General features: G+C 45.5%; 1 protein-coding gene across 4 annotated transcripts in view; it reads left to right on the forward strand.

Annotated features, from left to right (window-relative positions):
• The window catches only part of asic1b (acid-sensing (proton-gated) ion channel 1b), a gene marked incomplete at its 5' end in the record, with an annotated part of 123,170 nt that extends 110,096 nt beyond the window's left edge, over positions 1-13,074 (forward strand). For 3 of the 4 annotated variants that reach the window (XM_083669100.1, XM_083669097.1, XM_083669098.1), the window contains 9 exons: positions 231-381; positions 3,025-3,152; positions 6,048-6,198; positions 7,408-7,464; positions 8,108-8,261; positions 9,744-9,835; positions 10,364-10,443; positions 11,445-11,546; positions 12,684-13,074. In XM_083669100.1, the coding sequence (XP_083525226.1) occupies positions 231-381; positions 3,025-3,152; positions 6,048-6,198; positions 7,408-7,464; positions 8,108-8,261; positions 9,744-9,835; positions 10,364-10,443; positions 11,445-11,546; positions 12,684-12,779 (1,011 nt within the window). In that variant the 3' untranslated portion in view covers positions 12,780-13,074. Of the gene's footprint in view, positions 1-230; positions 382-3,024; positions 3,153-6,047; positions 6,199-7,407; positions 7,465-8,107; positions 8,262-9,743; positions 9,836-10,363; positions 10,444-11,444; positions 11,556-12,683 lie in introns of all 4 variants that reach the window. The other variant, XM_083669099.1, reaches the window with a different exon arrangement.
• Positions 13,075-17,222: the final 4,148 nt, after the last annotated feature.

Consider the following 17,222-nt stretch of genomic DNA (forward strand, 5'->3'; position numbering starts at 1 on the left):
CTTCCTTCTGACCTGAAGAGCTGGAGTATTCTGTACTGCAGCAGAACACAATCACAATGGTTGCTTTGCTTGCCAGGATTGTTTTCCCCCCTCAGATTGACGTTAGATTATGGCGTCTGGCTATGAGAGGCCGTAATCGATTTAAATCTAATGGTGGTTGTATTGCTTTTTTCTTTATTGATTGCTGTAGTCTGTCTTCTCTGACATTCATGTTCTCTTGTGTCTTTCAGATATTCACGCGCTATGGGAAATGCTACACCTTCAACTCGGGCCAAGATGGGCACCCCCTGCTGGTGACAATGAAAGGGGGGATGGGGAACGGCCTGGAGCTCATGTTGGACATCCAGCAGGACGAGTACCTCCCTGTGTGGGGGGAGACAGGTGAGGCTGGGGGGAGGGGGAGGGGGAGGGGGGGCGGGGTTAGGTAGGGCTATAGGGGAGAGAGGAGAGGGGAGACAGGTAGGGCTATAGGGGAGAGGGGGAGACAGGTAGGACTATAGGAGAGAGAAGAGAGACAGGTAGGGCTCTGGGGGAGAGGGTAGAGACTGGGGGAGACTGGTAAGGCTCTGGGGGAGAGATAGGAGATAGTCTACAGGGGAGAGGTGAGAGACAGACAGGTAAGGCTCCTCTAGCCCTCCAAGAAATGATGATAAGATGGTACTTTCAACTGCAGACACACACTGCACCCACACATTTCATTTCACATAGGGGAGACAATGGTACTTCCTATTGTGTTAAGTGTGTGTTAAGTGTGTTCGGTCGTGCTCCCTCCCATTGTATGTCAGTGTTCTGTCTGTTCTGTACAGATATCAACAGTTTTTTGTTTTTTTGTTTTTTTGTTTTTCCCTAGCAGCCATTGTTACATAGAACATTGTCTGTTTTCTGATTCATCTGATAGCCCTCAGTGGACTTAGTCACAGTCGACTTGTGTCCCTCTCCACACCTGCGATAGCCTGGTTCCACCAGCCAGATAGCGTGAGCTAACGTAGCCGCGAAGGTCACACGTGAAGTGAAACAGAAATGTTGGCTCTCGATATCTGGCTGTTTTTTTTCTTCTTTTTTTTTTTTTACGAGGCTTTCACTTGTGAGTCATGCTCCATAAAAATACAGTACATACAGGACGTGACACATGCTGAATTCAGCACAAGTGCAGTGAGCAGCACCATGCATTATCCGCTCTTCTAGACCAGGCCAGGTGGGGGGATCAATTTATCAAATGCTACTTTATTGAGAAATAATCGTATCTCCTGTCAGTCATGCTTATTCTCTGCATTAATCAAATGGAAGTATAGCGGCTGGCCGGATGGAAATCAATATGAGGATGATTCTCTGCCACAGCGTGTTGTCATGTGAAACCTTTCCTCTCTTCCATACCAGAACTATGGATATCACTCCATATGACAGGTGATATCTCAAAATATGGCTGAATAAAATAAATAAATAATAATCTGATTCCTTTTGCATCCTCTTTCCTCGCCCTCGTTCTTAAAGAGCTTTGGAGGAGAAGCTCAGAGGTGGTGAGGAATGGAGGAAAGTCACGTTTTGAGATTTGGCCTATGGCTGTGTTCCAGGGGAGGCTGGTGGAGGTAGAAATCAGAGGACGTTCGGCTCATTCCTCATTCCGTTCTGTCCATTACGATGAGCCCGTCCTTCGATTTCAACCTCCACCAGCCTCCACTGCCGTGTTCCATACTAAAGCAAAGACCAGATTGATTGTTTCAAATGTCCCAAAAAAATAATCCACACAGCTCACAGTAAACAAACAGAAACCATACCAGAACCACAATGAAGTAGTCTGGTGAACGTAACCTGAACTGAACACAATTCATTGGCTGGTGTGCATTCCTTCATGCTCCATTTGTAGTCAAACTTTGTGTCCAAATATTGTTTATTTACTTTATTTCACATTAAAGTGATTCACTTCCAGATAGCAAAATAGCTAAGTGAAAGATAGCATTACTCTTTGGAAGAAGGGCATCAAGAGTAGTTATTATTTCTATATGCTGCTCAAGGCTCTTAACGGCCCCCTTTGGCAGAGGCACAAATGGCCTTGTACCCAGCCGTAGAAGAGCAATGTGTTACTGTTAATGTGTGTTGCCCTCTTTATCGAAGCTCCGCCACAGAATCTCAGGCATATCCTTGGGGCGGTAATTGAAAAGAGTGAGAAGGAAGGATAAGAGAGACACTTTGTGACTTTAAGAGGATGAAGAGGAGGAGGATGAAGAGGAGGAAGAGGAGGAGGAGGAGGAGGAGGACCAGAAAGACCAATTTGCTCTAAACCACTATTGCGATGCCATCATTGTTCTAAGCAGCACAATGTCCCTGCTCAGTGGAGCTGATAGAAATATGGCTAAGCTAGTACTCGGTTACTGTACGGCCGTTTCGCTATCACAGAGCCCATCTGCTCATGTACCATCTATATGCGAGAGTGCCCCGGCACAGGAAGCTGTCAGCTCTGTTGATTTTTCTTTTATCCTCTTTTCATCATTTATTCATTCGTTTAGCCATTCACCGTGTGTGTGTTTGTGTTGTGTGTGTAGTGTGTGGAGTGTGTGGAGTGTGTGGAGTGTGCGTAGTATGTGTGAGTGTGTGTCAGGTGTTAAGAGGGGTGTCTTAAAGGGGGAGACAAAGCCTTTGTCCTGTTCATTCAGTCTATCCATCCTACTTTAGTCTTAACAGCCTTCATGTCTTTCTGACAGGAGATAAATGGTGTCAGTGGCGTTGAACTTGTTCACACATGTCAGAGACGTATGTGAACAAGTGTAAAACAATATTACATCCGTCCCAACTGATTTTTAATATTATGATAATTTTTTAGGACTGTTTTATGTTTTTATGTTACCAGTCAGAGAAGAGAATGACAAAATGCTCCCCCAGGGTGCACGCTGAATATGACAGAACATACATATATATGTATTTATTTCTTTATTTATATAATGTATGCTGAAATAAGATATTCTCGTTCCAGAACATACATATTGTATGTGTGTGATAAGTGTTGTTTTTCTCCCTGCTTGTCCACAGATGAGACCTCGTTCGAGGCGGGCATTAAAGTCCAGATCCACTCCCAGGACGAGCCTCCTTTCATTGACCAGCTGGGCTTCGGGGTGGCACCCGGGTTCCAGACATTCGTATCCTGCCAGGAGCAGCGGGTATGTATGGTACAGCCTGGGCTAGTCAGTCTAGTCTCCTGTACAGTCTGGTCTAGTCAGTCTAGTCTCCTGTACAGCCTGGTCTAGTCAGTCTAGTCTCCTGTACAGCCTGGTCTAGTCAGACAGACAGACAGACAGGCAGACAGATAGATAGATAGATAGATAGATAGATAGATAGATAGATAGATAGAGGAGATGAATCAATGGATAGATGGATGCATGATATCTTTGATTATGCTGTGGACTCTCAGTACAGTACAAACATAATGCATGCTGACTGAACTCAAAAACACACAGTTAATATCAGTCATCAGTCTGTGTGTGTGTGTGTGTGTGTGTGTGTGTGTGTGTGTGTGTGTGTGTGTGTGTGTGTGTGTGTGTGTGTGTGTGTGTGTGTGTGTGTGTGTGTGTGTTTGTCATCAGCCTGCAAAGATAGAGGGAGATTATGCATGCTGCCCATGTCCAGGCTGCAGGCCCCTGGGTCCTCCTCCCCTCCCCCCTCTGTCTGTATGAGCCATCTCTGAGCTGTCTGTCTCTCTCTCTCCCCTCCCCCCTCGCTCTGTCTGTGTGAGCTGTCTGTCTCTCTCTCTCCCCCCCCCCCTGTCTGTGTGAGGTGTCTGTCTCTCCCCCCCTTCTGCCTGTGCGAGCTGTCTGTCTCTCTCTCTCTCTCTCTCCCCTTCCCTCTCTCGCTGTCTGTGGGAGCTGTCTGTCTCTCTCTCTCCCCCTACCTCTCGCTGTCTGTGTGAGCTGTCTGTCTCTCTCTCTCCCCTCCCCTCTCTCTCTGTCTGTGTTAGCTGTCCCTCCCCCCTCTCTCTCTGTCTGTGTGAGATTTCTCCCCCCCCACACCACCCCCCCTCCCTCTCTCTGTCCGTGTGAGCTCTCTTGCTCTGTCTCTGGCTGGCAGCTTTCATTAATATAATGCGATTCACACACATCCAACCATCAACCTGCTGTGTGCAGTGGTTCCCTGTGGTATAAAGATGTTGGGATTTCAGTGCGTGTTTTGACGAAACAGCCTATCTGCCACTAAAGTAGATAACAGTTTATGAAAGAGAAGCTCTCAAAGCTCTCCCTGCCCCGGCTCTCTATCTCTCTCTCTCTCACTCTCTCTTTCACTCTCCCACACACACCCACACCCACACCCACACACACATACACACACACACACATACACACACACACACACGCTCTCTCTCTTTCTTTCTCTCTCTCTCTCTCTCTTTCTCTCTCTCTCTCTCTCTCTTTCTATCCCTATCTCTCTCTATCTCTATCTCTATCTCACACAAATGCACATGCACACAGGCAATGAAACATTCATGCCCTGTCTGAGCACTTCAACCATCTAATTAGCCGCCCTCAATTAAGTAGCCAAGGTCCAAGGTCCCCAACCAACACAGCTTATTTTGGCTTGGTTTTTCAGGGGCCTGTTTAATTTAAAACCAACCAGTAATGAATACACTTAGCCCATGCTTTTTATTTATATATATATATATATGTATATATATATATATTCCTCATATACACCCACAGAGTCAAGCAGCCTCTGCAAACGCCTTTTAAAGGAAAATGGAATGTGGGTTGTTCGGGATGACTGAACCGTGCTATTAAAATGGTTGGGCATTGAATAGGGAGCCACCAAGCATCATTACTCAGCCCGATGGATCTCCAGACAGGTTGGGAGCCGATGATGAGTTGGGCCAACCCAGAGAAACCTATTGGTGTTCACCCCATTGTGTCCCCCGCTAGTGGATTTTACACCGTCTCTGACTTTGTGAATCTTCCCAGCCGTAGCAACCAATAGTGAAATCATTATAGCGTTGTAATTCGTTTTGGCTTTTTGTGGGAGTATAGTATAGTATTATTTGTGTGTGTGTGTGTGTGTGTGTGTGTGTGTGTGTGTGTGTGTGAGAGAGAGAGAGAGAGAGAGAGAGAGAGAGAGAGAGAGAGAGAGAGAGAGAGAGAGAGAGAGAGAGAGAGAGAGAGAGAGAGAGAGAGAGAGAGAGAGAGAGAGAGAGAGAGAGAGAGAGAGTGTGTGTAGGCATGTATTGTTTGTGTGAACATTTGATAACACCATCCAATCCCTTCCTAAAGCAAGTTTAATTTGTCGGTATTTGCACACTCAGTGAAGCACTGTCTGATGTAATGCTTATTACTTGGATCCAATCCATATATCTCTACATACAGTACCTTCTTCTTTGGCGGTGTTCAAATCAAGGTTTAAGATGCATTACTGCCACTGTGAGATTGTAAGGGACATGACTAGGGGCTTTCATTACATGCACATGTATGACCCAGTGGAGGCTGGTGGAGGTAGAAATCGGAGGACAGGCTCATTGTAATGCATGGAATCAAACGGTGGTGTCAAAAACACTATGGGGGGGGGGGGTCATGACAGACAGGTCAAATAGACTCTATGGAAACACACGTGTTTGATACCATTCCTTATTCCATTCCATGCATTACAATGAGCCCGTCCTCCGATTTCTACCTCCACCAGCCACCCCTAGTATGACCCTTAATTCGCCCCATGTGCACGTTCAGTGATGCACTGTTTGATCTCAATGCTCAGTGCTTAGATGTTCCTGACTCTACACTCACTCACAAATAGGTGCTACTGTACGTAGAGCCTGAAAGCGATCTTCGGCTGCCCCTGTGGGAGAACCCTTGCATTACCCTTGCAACCCTTTTGGGCTCCAACCCTTTCCACGGAAGGTTCTAAAAAAATAAAAAAAGGAACATAAGGGTTCTTCAAAGTGTTCTTCCACAGGGACAGTGAAAGAATCCTTTTTGGAACCCTTTTTGTTTTTTTGTAGCCCATACAGTACAGTATGTGGAGATTTCCTGAGAGTGTGTATGACCTGTCTGTCATGCCCCCCCCCCCCCCCCCCCCCCCAGTTGACGTACCTCCCACCGCCCTGGGGTGACTGCAAGGCCACTCCCATGGACTCTGACTTCTTCAGTTCCTACAGCATCACCGCCTGCCGCATCGACTGTGAGACGCGCTACCTGGTGGAGAACTGTAACTGTCGCATGGTGCACATGCCAGGTATGTCCTAATAGGGTAAAATGCTAAATGGGATCCTCGGGAGGAGCGTACCCTCAACCCTAACACTAACCCTTGACCTTAACCCTGATGTGACCGTTTTCAATCTCAACGGGGGTGACGTCACAGTCTGTCCGTCCCGGGCATCCCACTTTGCAATTCGCATTCCAATATCCACACCACTGTAGCATCCTACATAGTAAAGTACACAACACAAGCATACTACACAGAATGAAGTGGTGCCTTGGCCACGCATTTCAGTGGGTATGCTAGTGGGGACACTGAAGTAAAGCGCCTGACTCATCTTTACTGTCAGGAACTCTATGGTCATATCACTCAGAAACACTCAAGCCCTGTTGTTGTTGTTGTTGTTGTTCTTGTTGTTCTTGTTCTTGTTCTTGTTCTTGTTGTTCTTGTTGTTGTTCTTGTTGTTGTTCTTGTTCTTGTTCTTCTTCTTCTTCTTCTTCTTCTTCTTCTTCTTCTTCTTCTTCTTCTTCTTCTTCTTCATGCGTTTTCATTCTCCTGTAGTGAATATGTCTGTATTGTGGCGTAGAGTCAATGAAAATCAAAAGGACACAAATTAGTTTCTGTAATCAGTCAGATAATTGCGACGCGGGTGTTGTGTTATTGTAGTATCAAGCTGTTTTTTACGCAACATTGTGTCCAGATAGTGGTTGATTATTCTGATGATCGGTATCTGTCTACCATTTCGAGTCCTATGAATGGCACTCCCCCTGAGTGCTAACACACACACACACACACACACACATTGTCCTCCGGGTTCTGCTATGGGCCCAGTCATCCTCTCTGACCTGTGTAATTAGCTTGATTTTGAGAGTGTGGCAAAAAGATGATGAATAATTGTGTTCTGTCTGTCTAGGACATGATGTTGTGTGTGTTCTCCTGAAATAGGCCCTGTCTGGCTGGCACAGGCTGTCTGAAAACGTGAAGGGACTGGAGTTAATGAAATCAATTAAGAGATGAGATCAACTTTGGGGAAAATTTCCAGGCAGATAACAAACATAATGACAGACAGAGCAAATTTAATTAGAAATGGCCAAGCAGCGACCCACACGCGCACTTGCACACAAACACAAATAGACACACACACACACACACACACACCACACACACCACACACACACACACACCTCTCCTCATTCTCATCCAAGATACTGCGTTCTGTTTCTTGTCTCCCGTGTGTTTCCTCAGGGGACGCCCCATACTGCACCCCGGAGCAGTACAAGGAGTGTGCTGATCCTGCTCTAGGTAAGGTGTGTGTGAGTGTGTGGGTGTGTGGGTGTGTGGGTGTGTGGGTGTCCAGCTGTCTGTATAATGGCCTGAGGTCTGGAGAGATAAATATGTTCCGCTGGCCTGGCCTGGCCCTCCATTCCATGCCAAGTGTTCTATACAACAGATGGTTAGAGACCTCAGGCTAAATGCATGAAGGCTCCTTTCAACCGTCTGTCTCTTTTGCTCTCTCTTGCTCTCTCTCTCTCTCTCTCTCTTTACCCCTGACAGCTTTTAGGTGCTTCTAGTCTCCCCCCTGTTTCGTATTGTTGTCAAACACTCTTGTTGCTTCACAGCATCCCCACCAGACCTGGCTGTAATTCATGTGTCAAATACTTGTAGGTTGATTTAACTCGGAGCTTTCACTTTTGTGAAATCCATCCCATGCGTTCCATTGTATCTAGGCAAACAAACAAAAAATCATCTCAAGCAGCGAGATTCAAGTCTTTGAAAGTGTGAGACATACGTGACCCAGGTGTTCCTCACTTCTCTCTCTCTCTCTCTCTCTCTCTCTCTCTCTCTCTCTCTCTCGTTCTCCTCTTTCACTCTTGTCACTCTTTCGGATGACCCGTGGTTATACGGAAGTGTGTCATTGGTCCGTTTTGTTCTGTCTTGTCTGCAGACTTCCTGGTCGAGCGGGACAACGACTACTGTGTGTGTGAGACGCCGTGCAACATGACTCGCTACGGCAAGGAGATGTCCTTCGTCAAGATCCCCAGCAAGGCGTCAGCCAAGTACCTGGCCAAGAAGTTCAACAAGACGGAGGAGTACATCGCGTGAGTCGTATTAGACATGCTGTAGGCCTAGGAGGTCAAGAGTTGTGACCGTGTCGAGGGTAATGCCAATCGTAACTAAATCGACTGTTGTCATTTTTGACTGTTCACAATGGTTATTAAGCCTTCTTGAATGTCAGTTCCCCTTTCAACAAATGTTGAATTCTCAGTGGATACAAATTAACCTGTACATTTTCTCCTGTTCTATTTTATTGAAGACTCATATATCCGCTCACCTAGGTTTTCGAGGTGGATGGATGTTTGTAGTGAGAAATCCTTGGTTGTGGTTGAGGCAGTGGTGTGTGACCGGAGTAGAGAGAGTGACAGTAAATGCTTCTCTGGGTGGTGGACACCAGACGTAAGGCCTGTCTCCTGCCTGAGAGGCTGATGCTCGGGGCTTCATGGTCGGACTGGTAGCCACCATGCATACATGGAATAGCAACTGCTTCTCACTGAGCTATTACTTTGAACAGCAGCTTAAGTAGATGCATGGTGGGCCTGTCTAGATGAACTAGGGACGGAATGAGGATTGCAGACAGACAGACGGGCGGGAGGGCAGCCAGACAGACAAGACAGGCAGGCAGGCAGGCAGGCAGGCAGGCAGGCAGACAGGCAGGCAGGCAGACAGGCAGGCAGGCAGGCAGACAGGCAGGCAGGCAGGCAGCCAAACAGACAAGGCAGGCAGACAGACAGGCAGGCAAGCAGGCAGGCAGGCAGGCAGGCAGGCAGGCAGACAGGCAGACAGGCAGCCAGACAGAAGTTTGTCAAGGAGATGATGTTGAACAACAACTGACACTTCACACATGGCTGCTTCTGCAAATAATAATAAGAGAACAGACACCCACTTTAGATGTTGCCCCGACAAGGGGAGGGAGAAGTTTTTTAATTTGCATATTATGGATTTAATCACTGAGAATTATCATAAACAAGGACAAGCGGTTGTTGGTCATGCAGTTATAAAAGTGGTAATTTATAGAAGTTGACTGAGACCTTATGCTGTGTTATTAACATGAACAACAATTTTGTTAGACTTCAAAATTCTTATGATTTTAATCAAATGATGTTGCAAAGGTTTTATCTTCTACAAGAAAATACAGAACAAAGAGAAGTTGTATTTGTGATCTCAGCTCCGACGGGGATCGAAGTCTGACTTTCCGAAACAAACTAGTCTATCCTGCCCGAAGTGTCAAAGTAATCCCCATTTGCTATTCTACAGACGAGATGAGCCCCTGGAAACAACCTCTTGTAAAATAACTCCAGAACAGCAGTCTTGGTTTCCGTTGTATTCCTCAATGGCTAGTCCAAGCGGAAGGCAGCTGGAGGCTGGTTATTTGCCAGACGCGAGACATCTGCTCTGTCATCAGAAGATTAGGAAGACAACAAACGACAGTTTTGCCAATCAATGCTTTTGTGAAAGTATTAGAGCGAGAAGAGCACTTACTGATGGTGTGTCTTAAAGGGCATGTTCTTCTTCTCTGTTGACAGTGATAATATCCTCGTGCTGGATATCTTCTTTGAGGCGCTGAACTACGAGACCATCGAGCAGACGAAAGCTTATGAGTTCGCCGGGCTACTGGGTAAGGAAAAGTTTGAAGCGTAACATCATCAACTATTCTTGTCTTTTACTGAATGCATCTATTACACTAAAATGTCCCATTAATTTTCGCCCTTCCATAATGATAGTACCATTTGATTACGATGGAGCGTTTCAAGGACGTTCAACACTTGGCTTTGTTCACACTTAAAGGGGAAGCATGTAGTTTGGCCACACTCTTGCCACACAGAAAATTGAAAAAACGTACATGTCCTACGTTTTCTACTGGCGGCAAATGTGTACATAACCGTGGAAACAAACAAAGCGTAATATATGCACGTAAAGGTCAGTGCTCGATCTTGACACCAGATTTCGCTTTGTTTGGACGAAAACAGCGCTCTTCACTGAACGCTCTTCATCGTGTGATCTCATTACTCGATCGCTACTGATTGATGGCCATTTAGCACTAAAGCTCAAATCTACATACTGGACTTGTAGAGATAACCCTGGGCTAAGAACAGGTGGTGTGCCATGCCTCTTGTCTCTCTGAATGCTGTGAGGTGTTTTGCAGGTGATATTGGTGGTCAGATGGGCCTGTTCATAGGAGCCAGCATCCTCACCATCCTGGAGCTCTTTGACTACTTATACGAGGTACTGAACTACACCATTCACACCTATCATCTCCACCAGGGGAGGCTGGTGGAGGTGGAAATCGGAGGCTGGGCTCATTTTAATGCGTGGAATGGAATGAGCCTGTCCTTTGATGTCCACCTCCATTACAATGAGCCCCTCCTCCTGTTCTACGCTATAGGTTTTCAGTCAGATCTTATTTGGGTATATGAATAAATGATGAAGCATTCATTGAAAGCAGTGTTGAGTGTTTTTGTTATTATATAACTAGAACAAGAAACAGTCTCTATTCCACATGTGTAATAACAAAAACTCATCTCCATTGCCATTGCTATAACAATGCATTAACTGCTAACGTGGTACAGTTTGTGACAACATATGAATATCATGTTGTTACAACAGTTATTACAGTGTTATTACACAGGTATAATGCCATATTTATGTCAACAGTTACCAGAGTATCTCAGAGATTAGTAAATGATGGCTGTCTAGTTTAATCAAGAAATAGCTTGCAGATATTTCACTCACTATTCAGGTGCTTGCAGCTCATCTGCGTTGGACGCACGTGTCATTGCAGCACTGTTGAATACATTAACATTTTAACCGTATTTTATTCTGCATTCGTTTGCATGTCGATTCTCATCAGGATGACGCATGGTGCTGCTTCACTGTACCTGCATACCTGAGTCCTTTCTTTCTTTTAAACGGGTCTCATATATTATATCTTATTATATATCGGAAAATATTGTGATATACAATTGAAATGTCTATACAATACTGCCAGTTCCCTCAGGGAAATATTTATGCCTGTGCTCAATCAATGTGAATTGAATTTCAGATCTCATGATGATACAGTATGATGCCCATACGTTTCGATAGGAAATAACAATCCGGTGTGGGTTTAATCAAACGAAACCCCAAGAACATTTAGCTGGACACATTCCAACCATAGACTGTAGCAGCCTGGCTCTCTAAAGCTCAGCAGTGATGTGTTGTCTGTTTGTTTGTTTGCTTGTTTACAGGTGATCAAGTACAAGCTCTGTCGGTGCTCGAAGAAGAAACACAAACGCAGCAACAACAACGACAGGGGAGCGGTGTTAAGCCTGGACGATGTCAAACGCCACGTCAGTAGGCTATCGCTAAGTATTAGCAGTGTCAGGGAGCATCTCTATGGCTGAGAGGAGATTGGCCGGCTCCGAGGGAGAGACAGTGATCGATCGAGAGCAGAAGGGTGGAAGAGAGAGAGACGGCGGGGGGGAGAGCGGTAAAGAGAGAGGGAGCTAGATGTGGGGGGGAAGAGGTGAGTGAGAGAAGGGGTGGGGGGTAGAGAAAGTTAGAGAGAGGGAGAAGTGGGGGGTATAGGGCGAGTAAGGGAGAGAGATTGAGGGAGGGAGGGAGAGAGAGAGAGAGGGAGAGTGAGGAGAGAGGGAGAGTGAGGGTGAGGTTGAGAAAGAGAGAAAATTATTTGAATGTAATCACAGATGGAGGACAGGGCCAGCAGGCTGGAATTAGAGCGCTGGGAGGTGTGACAGCTTCCTGATGTCCCAGTGTAAATGAAGCCAGCGCAGTCTAATTGTTAGTCTGTGTCTGGGGGAGAAAGAGAAATGGGCTGCAGTCAAGAGACTTGCTGATCTTTTTCTCTCATCCTCCTTTTGCTCTGCTCTTGCACTTTCGGTTTAATCAACACTGTGTTTCTGCTGTTGTTTTGTTCACCCCCTTTGTATTTCAACCGCCTCCTCTCTCACATTTCTACTGAGGCAGAATGTTCTTTGCCTTTTTTATCCTGCCCAAACACATTTTTCCTTGACGGGTTCATCTTTGTTTTGATTCCAGCTACGCCTGTTCATCTTACCGATCAACCTTTTATCCCTGTCTCTCTCCTCCTCTCCTCTTTCTCCTCTCCTCTCATTTGTCCTCCTCTCCTCTCATTTGTCCTCCTCTCCTCCTTTCCATTCCTGTCTCTCTCCTACCTCCCCCTCCTTCTTCTTTCCTCTCCTATCTCTCTCCTTCTTCCTCCTCTCCTCCTCCTGTCTCTCTCCTTCTTCCTCCTCCCCTCCTCCTTTCCTCTTCCTCCTCTCCTCCTCCTGTCTCTTTCCTTCTTCCTCCTCCCCTCCTCCTTTCCTCTTCCTCCTCTCCTCCTCCTGTCTCTTTCCTTCTTCCTCCTCCCCTCCTCCTTTCCTCTCCTGTCTTGTCTCTCTCCTTCCTCCTCCTCCGCCCTTCCTCCTCTCCTCTCCTGTCTCTCTCCTTCTTCCTCCTCTCAGACGCAGTGTGAGAACCTTCGCACCCCATCGACGTACCCTGCCAACATGCTACCTCATCACCCGGGGCAGGGCAACTTTGAAGACTTCACATGTTGAGCCAATCACAACCAGGAGTGGGCGGAACCCTTGCGGTACGCAACCAAAGTCAACCAATCAACCAGAACGTCCACCAAGGCAAGACAAGATAGAGACGGAGGAATTCAAATCAAACTGATTCTAATGTGGAAGCTTTTTTCTTACCATTTGAGAGGAGATATAAAACACAAGAAAAAGAAACAAACCAATCAACTTTCAACCGAAGCAAAGCGAAGAATATATATTCCAAACATACTGTAAATATATCTGTAGACGTTTCCGGGGAACATTTTGAGGAAATTTGGAATCATAGAAAAATAGAATGTTTATCGCTATGTTTGGAATACTGCCGTACAGGATACTCTGTAAGAAGAAGCCTTGCAAAATATGGACCTCTCAGTCGCCTACAGACATGAGGGGGGTGGGTGGGTGGGTGGGGGGGGGGGGGGGGGCTATACCTTCATCACTGCATAGACAACAGTCCAGCAGAGACACCCTGCGTTTATAGCAGCAACACCCAGCGCTCCCAGAAGTCTGGCCTAGTAGGATCCTAGAGAAATGTAGTGCTTACTCCCACTGTACATGTAGCAAAAAAACATCTGTCGCGGCTGCCTCGCTCCGTAGGGCTGCGGTCGGAACTCTGTATTTCATATGAGAATGTATCTCGATAATGGGTTGAAATCTACAAACAAGATGACTGTGAGAACATTGGCGGAGGGGGAGGGGGGAGGGGGGGAGTGGTAGAGAAAAGTACCGTTTAGTCAAAAATGTATGGTGAACTTTTTCAGGTCTCATCTTGTAAATGCATGCATGTATTATGTCCGGTGCATGGATTACGTTTTTTAGTTTTTATTATTGCCAATTTTGCCTCAATGATATACAGGTAAAGGAAGATAATGCTCCCCTCCTTTTGTGTGTGTGTGTGTGTGTGTGTGTGTGTGTGTGTGTGTGTGTGTGTGTAGGTGTGTAGGTGTGTGTGTGTGAGTGTATGTGCGTGCGTGTGTGTGTGTGTGTGTGTGTGTGTGTGTGTGTGTGTGTGTGTGTGTTGCAATTTGTTGGTTTGGGTGACCAGCCTGGTTGAATCCATCTGTTGTCGGCACCTCATTCCTGCAACAGGCCTTTTTTCATTGACTCATGTTGAATGTGTGCCCTATGAGTTGTAAGGTGTGTGTGTGTGCGTGTGTGTGTTTGTGCGTGTGTGTGTGTGGTTTTATTCCACTTCATTTACCCTGTTCTTGGCTGAAGGTGGGGTTGTGTGGAGATTTCAAGACGTCAGTTGATTGCTCTGTCCCTTGGGATTCCATGAAGATGTTGACATATTCTGTATCTGTGTTTTAGTCGCAAATGTCAAATCAAAGCACAATACCACCAATATGTAGAGGTGATGTAAAAGAAAAAGTATTATTCTTATCGATATTGTCATATTATCAATGTCATTAGTACTGTGTTATTATTGATTATTGATTATTCATTTTGGTCCTTTTCTTTAATACAGAAACATGCATATTGCCTGATAGTCCAGTCTGCATCTTCCAAGATTACAGGCTGTGCTATTTATCTAACAAAGCATAATAAAATGTATATATCATTTTGAAAATTGTAATTGGATGGAGGTCTCATTTTTGTCAATTGATTTATTCATTGCTTTGAAATCTGATTGTTCTGACTCAAATCAATAGAATCTCCATCGCGGTGTTTAAATAGAAGCAGAGAAACCTGGCCTACCATTCTTTCTCTCTGGCTAGATTCTGTGTGTGGGCTTTTTCTCAACAGAAATTGCAAGAAGATGTGATTCATTCCAGCCTTTACTGTAATGTTGCCAGTAATGCTGATTATGCATGCAACAGAGTACACTAGAGCTTCATCACTAGCCTATTTCCCACCTTTCCTGAAATATTCATACGAATAACAGTATGCAGAATGAAATCAGCATGGGGGGGGGGGGGGTGTCTCATCATGAGCTAAATGTTGCTTATCTCTTTAACTCTTTTCATTGGACTATCCATATATTCTATAGCCATTGTTATTTGGAGGGGTGGGGTGGGGTGCTCCGTCAAACTGCTAAAAAGTAATTACAGTTTGAACTGCAATACGATAACTGCAATACGATGGATGGGAAATATCCTGCACTGAGTTTTATCAAGATTGTCAGATCCCCCAGCCTGCCTGCCCACACTCCCCATGCTCTTACAAGTACATCTGTTCTCGCCAACTGTCACAGTCAGGTTTGAATTCTGGGTTAGTCATGCATTAGTCTGTGTACATACCGTTGATAGAGGAGCTAAGGGCCTGGCCAAGATGAACGTGTGAAGCATCGCTGTAGGCAGTAAGAGCAGGGATGTGCACCAGGGGGCAGGTGCTTTTTCCTAAAAACAGGGCACAACAGGGGAGGAGGGGGAGACTTAGTGGCAGGGTTTTTGTCTCTTTGTCCCCCCAGGCCCCCCCCCCACCCCACCCCCCTCCCCTGTGCACGTCCTCGAGTAATAGCTTCACAACTTTTCAAAAAATAATCTTTGCCAATGAAAAAACAATCATCGCTGGGTCTTAAAGGCTCTGCTGGGTGGGCCAACGAGGATTACAAACACCTGGTAACAAACACAAACACTTTCCTCTCACTTCTTATTTGGAAAGAAACACAAGTCAACTGAGTGAACATCTATACAGGGAACCAGACCCTAACCTGCTAACCGCTCCAGTCATTTCTTGTGTGGCTCCATGTTGGATTGGCAAGGTGGCCGATTGATAAATAGCCTTCACACCACTATCATTCACAGGGGTTGTTCCAGCATAACTGCTATTATCCTCGACATCACTTTGGATAGGATGGATGGTCCTCCTGGTTTCCTGACGATGCCACAGAGGCATGACAATGCTTATGATGAGATATGCCATCCATTCAATGTTATTACCGACTGTAAGGGCTCCAATGAATAGGTCCGACCACTTAGGGAAATGTTCTTGCTCTGTGTCCCTGAGTAGTTGCTTTTCTTCAACTTATATATTCATTTCCCCCTGTTTTATGCGCCAAGAGGATGAAGTAATCAAGAATAAATGATGATGCTGTTCATTTCCTGTTGGCATTTGTGCCTTTTGTCTTAACGGGTGTCTGCTACTCAGAAGATTGGAGGAGGGGAGGAGGGTGGAGGGAGGGGTGGGGTAGGGGGGTCAGTGACGGTGCAGCAGGAGAGCTGCCAACAACTAAAACTCAGCCGATGCACTTTGTGCATTTTGATGAGGCTTGAGCCCTTCCTGCCCCCATCCAAACGCTGTGCCTGCAGCTGAATCAGAGTACGTCATGGTAGCTTGTAATGTGAGATCAGTGGGGTACAGGGACGAAAGAAGTCAGGATCAAATGAAGTATGGCCTGCACATTCACGTACATTTATTGACAAACACTGTTTTCGATCTTTCAAGGATCTTCGCCAGATCTGTGTAGACCAGACCTGATGAAGATTGAAGCGTTGTCTGTCTTAAGTTTGTAAATACAGGTACATTGTGGAGCAATTGAGTGCGGGGGGAAATGTCATTGTAGTTTGTATGTATATATGTGACCTTGGATGGTGTCCATTGTAACATCTCAGTCTTTTTGATGTTGATGGCGTTGTGTGGGTTATTCAATAATGCCATAGGCTGAGGGTATGGACATAAGCATATATTAAGTATGTAATATAAGTCATATTCTTAGGATTCTATTATGGACATACAGTATAAAATCAATTATACTATGGATCCATGAACATGATGATAGTGTTTTATTATGGTCTCCAGGGACACTGAAGTAAGTGCTGTGTGCTGTATCTATTCTTTTTACACACTTGTTGGGTGTCAATTTTCTGTCATTTTCCCCATGAAATTACCCATCACTGCAAAGGTCTTGTCTGATCCTTTCTTCCAGGACTGCCTCGAAGTGGAAAGATATTGAGTCCCACATGGTGCTATTCAACGACCTTATTTCGCCCCGAAAGTAGACAAACCCATAAAAAGAAACGGACACATCAGACACTCTTCATTTTCTTTCCAGCGAGCGTGTCAGACGAGTTGCATTTGCCGCCTTAGTATTAATTTATCCTGTCAGATCTTGCAGTGCAATTAGTGAGCCCAGCCGTTTGTCATAGATAAGGCTACAGTGGGGCTGCTCAGGGCTCCACTGTGCATCCTGCTTGTTAAGAGGATTAATAATTACACTGGAGAGAGACAAGTTTTCCTGAGTGCAGGAGGAGAGAGGCTTTGCTTTTGTTTCAGATTTGTATTCATTCACTTCATTCTGTTTTTGTATAACCCTGCAGCATCTGTTCATTGCATATTGTTGAAGCTGTCAGGATCACAGACCAGACTCATCAATAGTGATTTTACCCAGTGAAAGTAAATAATAAAGTAAATAATAACAATCAACTGTAATACCATAATCCCTTTATGTGTGTGTGTGTGTGTGTGTGTGTGTGTGTGTGTGTGTGTGTGTGTGTG

The sequence above is a fragment of the Argentina silus genome, assembly GCF_951799395.1.
Source record: "Argentina silus genome assembly, chromosome: 4".
NCBI lineage: Eukaryota > Metazoa > Chordata > Actinopteri > Argentiniformes > Argentinidae > Argentina > Argentina silus.